Source organism: Hipposideros armiger, unplaced genomic scaffold, assembly GCF_001890085.2.
Source record: "Hipposideros armiger isolate ML-2016 unplaced genomic scaffold, ASM189008v1 scaffold_333, whole genome shotgun sequence".
Lineage (NCBI taxonomy): Eukaryota > Metazoa > Chordata > Mammalia > Chiroptera > Hipposideridae > Hipposideros > Hipposideros armiger.
Genome location: NW_017731683.1, coordinates 715,455 through 721,499, shown reverse-complemented (window position 1 = coordinate 721,499; position 6,045 = coordinate 715,455). Strand labels below are relative to the sequence as shown.

Sequence of the window (6,045 nt, the reverse complement as noted above, 5' to 3'; positions counted from 1 at the left end):
ACACACACAAATGGATGAAATAGACATGGATAATAAAATAAAAATAATAAAGTCAATTAGAGGGTCTTATGTTGTAACTAATCTGACTCTAACCATCTGTAAAGCCAATCTAGTTGTAAATTCTACATTGGCAGCAACTTCTATCTGGTTTTAGACTCTATACAAACACTGCCTCACATTCAAATAAAAGTGATTCATCTAATCTTAGATTATTTCTCTGCCAAACATTTTTACTTTTTAAAATGTAATTTTGATCACACAGATACAATCTTCAGATAAAACACAAGATATGGATAACATATATAATTTCAAATATTTTAGAGCTCTGTTCTCATCAAAGAGAAGTTTTGGGGAACATCAAAACAAAACAAAAAAATGTGGCAAAATCTAGTGCCCCTTATCTGATTTCTGCTAAGAAATATTATTTGAAAACAACCCAATGAACAGAACAAGTCACTAAAATGGGTTCTGCTTCCTACATCACTTTCTAGAGTGCAGGATAATGTCTGGCTTATACCTGATAGTTAATGTTCAATTAAAGAAAATAGAAGTATATTTATTTTCTTTATGACATATGTCATGTCAAGCTTTCATTTTGATTCATGTAAAGTTATGGAACAGGACTAGATTCATTAACTAATAAAACTGATATTATTAAAAAAGAAAATTCCCATATACAGTTAGACCAAGTACGTGTGAACATAAAGAACATCAGTGCAAATGTTCCACACAGCACAAATGTGAATGTGCTGTAGGATATGAGGATCACTTACAATAAGAAAACTTTAGAAAGCCAGTTTCCAAAATGATTTAGAAATGGTTCTGCTGTTAAGTGATGAAAGATTGATGTGTTACATAATTGAATTCCTGATGAAAATGTGAGTAATGAAAAAAATCAAGAAAATAAGTTGGAAAAACGATAATTCAATTNGTGTCTGTCTATAAAACTCAATCATTAGGGTGAGGCAAGAGGAGAGGAGGAAGGCCCCTGTGATGGTGGCTGGCCTTGGCGTTGTGGAATTGGGTCGGGCGTAGGCAAAGGAGGGGTCCTGTCAAACCTCCCATTCAAGCCTTCCTGCTGGCAAATTTATTTTATAAACAAAAGAAAGCATCATTATGATGCCTGGCCTGCGATTCGTGAGGGAAGTGTATAAATAGGAGGCTGCAAATAGGCCCCTTTGCCAGTCCCAGCTGGCCACCTGCAGTGCAAGGCAGCTGTCCCTTTCCTTCCACTGTGCACTGAACGGGGACCTCAAGACATAACACAATGATAGGATGGGTGACCCTTTCCTTCACAGACGCTCCCCTCTGTGAGACAGAGTGCACATTTCAGAGGCTTGGCTGCCTCTTTGCAGAAATAAATCCTTAAGGTCTTATAAACAGTTTCCATATAATAATCAGTTCATACTTATTATGAATAAGAAAAACTGGGTACCAAAACCGAAAGGAAAAGATGCCTTTAAAAATAAAACCAAAACTGTAAGGAAAAGATGCCTTTAAAAATAAAACTGCTCAAGGAAAACGTCTATCCTCACCAAGGCTAGCACTGCACAACCCAGCAAAGGGCTATGCTTGCAACAAGGGCACCTACTGCTTGGCTGAAGACGACGTCTCTTCTCAAGGTCAGCATCAGACACTGGGGCAAGCTGCATGCAAGTTCCTGAAGCAGCACGAAGGTCAGGGACTGCTTGGCTCGGCTCACCACTTCTCCCATGCAGTCCTTCAGGGTAAGGATGAGGGGATACAACTGCTCATACCAGTCCTCTGGGAGGGGAAAAGCGGGTGTAAAAATAGCAGGATAAATGAGGGAAGGTCTTGGAGGACAGAAAGCCAATTTATTACGGTTTCAGTCAAGTTATACATATTATTAAGGATTCACGAAGACTCGATTTGAAGATCTCCGATGCATATCTCTCCTCTGAAACCCAGATGTCTGTAACCAGCCACCCATCAGACCTTTCCACTTGGGGATATTTAAGGTATTTACATTAGAACTCCTCTCCTCTCCGCTTATCTCCCATNAAAAATATAACAGAGATTTATATAGTGATTACATTGAATCTATAGATCAATTTGTGGAGAAATTGCCATCTAAACAATATTGAGAATAACAACTTGCGAACATTGATTGTATTTCCATTTATTGGATCTTATTCATTTCTTTAAGCAATATTTTCTGTGTCCTATGTACAATTTTTTTAACACAAAAGAAATGAGAACTCAAAAATGAAGTGAGAGGGGGCTTACCATACAATGCGAAATTAGAGTACTTTGCTGAATTTAGAATGCAATTACTCTCTTTGATGCTATTGTGAATGAAATGATCTATAATAAATCACCATTGTTTCTGACAGCTTTTCGGGAGTGTGTTTTTTTCTGCTCTCCAGTACACATCAAGTCAGCCTCCCCTGGTTGGGAAACTGCTGGTTTTCATGGACTTTCTTGCCCTCATGAAACTGCGCTAACAGAGCTGGGGTTGGTGGGGGCAGCCCTTGCAAAAACACCACGGGCGCCAAACGGTTTTATCCAGTGTTCACCGGTTGTCCATGAATAAGTACTTCTAAATTGGTGTGTGCATTATTCCTTTAGCCCTAAGACACGACTGTCCTAGACAGCTCTGTCCAACTGTAATGTCGTTTTCTGGAGAGAGGATTTGCCAAGCTGCTCACTTCACTATCCTACAAGTCCCATTCCCATTGGTGGGATAACCTTTGAATTTAGATACGGCCTGAAGCCCCTCTGAAACCGCAGCCTGAACTCTGCCATTATCAAATGGCCGCCTGGTAAGCATCCTTTATAAACTGTATTAAAAGTGACCCTTTCTCACTTTTGATAATAATCTACATGGTGATATAGAGTGGTACAATTTTCCGGGTATGCATACGAGCAATTTTACTCCTCTTTCTTCCAATGAATGGAAAATTAAGCATTAGTTTGCAGAAGAAATATTTAGTATTATGAGGATGTAGTTTTTCTTTATGCATAAGAGGCAGTCACTTTTCATTCAACCATGTATCTTGGGGTATCCTTCACACAGAATTTAAAATAATTATATGTTTACTATAGTCAAGAAAACAAGTTTAATATGAACTTTCATACTAAATCTTTCTCTCTCTCTAGAATGAACAGGGTTCTCTCTTTAGTACATTCATATTTATTCATTGTGATCTGAGACTGTTTAAAATTTCAAATATCCTCAGGCAGCACTGAAAAGTGTTAACACCAGAGTGGTTAAAATTTGGAGGACTTCTGAATGAAACGATTTACCATAGGATGCAGTTCTTCTGTAGGAGGTCTATACTACACATCATCATTTTTCTTAATTCTTTCTGATATTCTGCCCATCATACACTGAACTTTGAAGCTATTTATTTAAAACCATTCTCGGAAATCTCAGTCTGGGAGTGAATTGTCAAAAATAATTAAGAAAAATGGTGGTCTATGCCCCTGACATAGAAATACATCTTTTCTAAAATGTTGTTGCTTTTAACAGAATTTAATATAAAGTCATTTCAAGAATTATGATGCTATTAACCAAATGATTCCAGCAAAAGTAAAAATATTCAGAGCTTTAGAGTAGACAGTCATAAAGAGAAAAATGTTCTTATGCATGTTGTTACTTTGAATTCCTCATATTTCAAGGGGAAACATTACCATACTCACCTCACTTTAGTATAATTTACAAACAATGATGAGACTTCTAGGAGATTTTTTTAAAGATCTCCCGCTGTCATGTCACCTACATTTATTTTTTCCCAAAGATGAAAAGAGAACAACAAAATTTCCAAACCAAACCTCAGTTCTACTTGGTGTCTTTGTCTGAAGTCAATCCAAATATCTAACAAAGCCTGGGCGTTAGGAAATGGGGACCACCTACCGCCTTCCTGTGATAACTGGCAAGACATCATTGGATTTGGCTTCAATTATTTTAAANCAAAGCTCGAGTCTGATACCTGAGGCTTACCTCTCAGCCAGAGTCTGCTGTTCATTGATTCCCACGTTAAAAAGCACTGGATACACGTGAAGCAATTGTCCTTCTTTAATCTGTAGAGGCAGCACCTCAAACATTCTTGCTGGAAGCTTCACCTCTACCACATAATGCTCACTGCAGAAAGTGGGGGACAAAGAGAGGAAGCATCACTTACTTCATTCATTTTTATATTATTTCAGATTCGCTGGAAAGAAACACTACAGCAGTTGGAATAGAGTGCTGATTTGGGTTTTTTGGCTGCTATCTGCTTATTTTCTGTTATTCATTCATTCAATAATCATTTCATTCACTTCACTATTAAATTACTTGGCATAAAGACTTGTTTACATGTTTGATTTGTCTCCATTTACTCTGAGCTCCTTTAGGAAAGGAAGAACGGTTAGCTCATTTTTGTATATAAAGGCCTCATATCATAAGAGCCTCAATATTTGTTTTCTTGATTTAGTTATTTTTAAAACCCAACCAGTCTCAAAAATAAGGATTTTAACAATGAATTTTTCAATACAGAGAAACTAATACACCTGATCATGTATAAAATTTTTTAACAGACATGGCCTGATTGTTATTAGCATTGATGAGCTATTTGTGATGGCCTGGTGAAAATGTAATGGTTTCATTATTTAAGGTTACCTTTGGCAGTTTCTGATCATTTTGCAACATTAGCGCATCACAGGTATATTTCCCAGAAATTGGAAATTTCCATTAGAAATTACCCCTAGTGCTTAATGTTGAAATTTTAAATTAGGGTTCACAAAGTATGGTCACCAAGGATAGCTACTTGTATATTTTGAAGGTTGACATCTTCTGATGCAGTGTGACTTGAGTATGGAAATACAGAGCATTTTGCTCAGGGTTTAGGAAAATGCATGTATTTCCAGAACTATAATACATAGAATGCTGGAGTTGTAATCCATGTATTGGGAAAAGGAGTCCAGGGTAATTAAAGAGTTTCTTTGTAAAAGTCTTTTTAGTTCCTCCTATGCATATAGTTAACCAGTTGTCACTGCAACACTTTTTTAAAAAGCAATCAAATTTCTTTGTGAACATAAATTTTCATTTGTTGGGGATAAATGCTCAGGAGTATAATTGTATGGTAAGTTTCCCCCCCTCCGCATTTTGTTTTTTGAGTTTTCAATTTTTTTATAAAATTAGTTTCAGGTGCACAAAACAACAAAGTGCCTAGACATTTATATACCTCACAAAGTGACAACACCGAGAAGTCCACTACCCACCTGACACTGTACATAGTTATTACAATATTATTGNCACTCATGATGTATCCAGTGAAGCCGCGTAGCTAATGGCTCACCAGTCCAGTCACTGCACCAGCCTCTCCAAGAGCTAACTACCTGCCCAGGCGGCTCTCCCACACTGCTGATTCTATCCCCTGGGCTCTTTCCAGTGACAGAGCAAAACATGGAAAGAATGTTTCAGTGTCTTTACAAAAACTTGCTGAAACGCCTTAACCCTGAGACCAACAAGCAAAGTCTTTCCTCAGGAAAACAAAATGTGCGTGGCTTTGCCGAGCTTTTCCTGAGCTTTGTGAAGGGTGTTGGAAGCTGTCCAACAGAGCCTGTTTTCTGGCCATTTATTCATTTCTGTAACAGAACACACTCAAGTGACTCTCACTGAAGGATTCAAAGGACGACTGCTGGGTGACCCCCTCATCCCCTTCACACACCACCTACTTCCTGCATAGGATGTACACGTCCTCTGAGCTCAGTGGCACTTATGTGGCTCAGGAGAAAAACAAAGGAGCCAGATATCAGCCAACTATAGCAGAGCATAATGCTTTCTTTCCAATTTCTGAGCCATTTTCTTCTCAGGTGCTTGGTCTTCTTTGCTCATTTAAAACGATTTACTTCAGATGAGCTTGCAGCCATTGTTATTTTTGTTATCACAACTTTTCAGACATAGAAAAAAAGAGAAGCTAAAAGTTTGCATGCACACTAAACTTTATGCAAAGAGATAAGAGAAGAAATGAACCCAGCTTTGAGGATTCACTAAGTTAAGAAGATGGACTGTAATGCCAAGCAATAGAGTGGCCTTTAAGG

The 6,045-nt window shown here is 37.9% G+C and overlaps 1 protein-coding gene across 1 annotated transcript in view; it reads right to left on the bottom strand.

Moving 5' to 3' along the window:
* Positions 1 to 1,540: 1,540 nt before the first annotated feature.
* LOC109392502 (type II inositol 3,4-bisphosphate 4-phosphatase-like) overlaps positions 1,541 to 6,045 on the bottom strand; it is a 285,313-nt gene continuing 280,808 nt past the window's right edge. The window contains exon 14 of the mRNA XM_019661040.1: positions 1,541 to 1,764. Coding sequence (XP_019516585.1) covers positions 1,541 to 1,764 — 224 coding nt within the window. The remainder of the gene's footprint in view (positions 1,765 to 6,045) is intronic.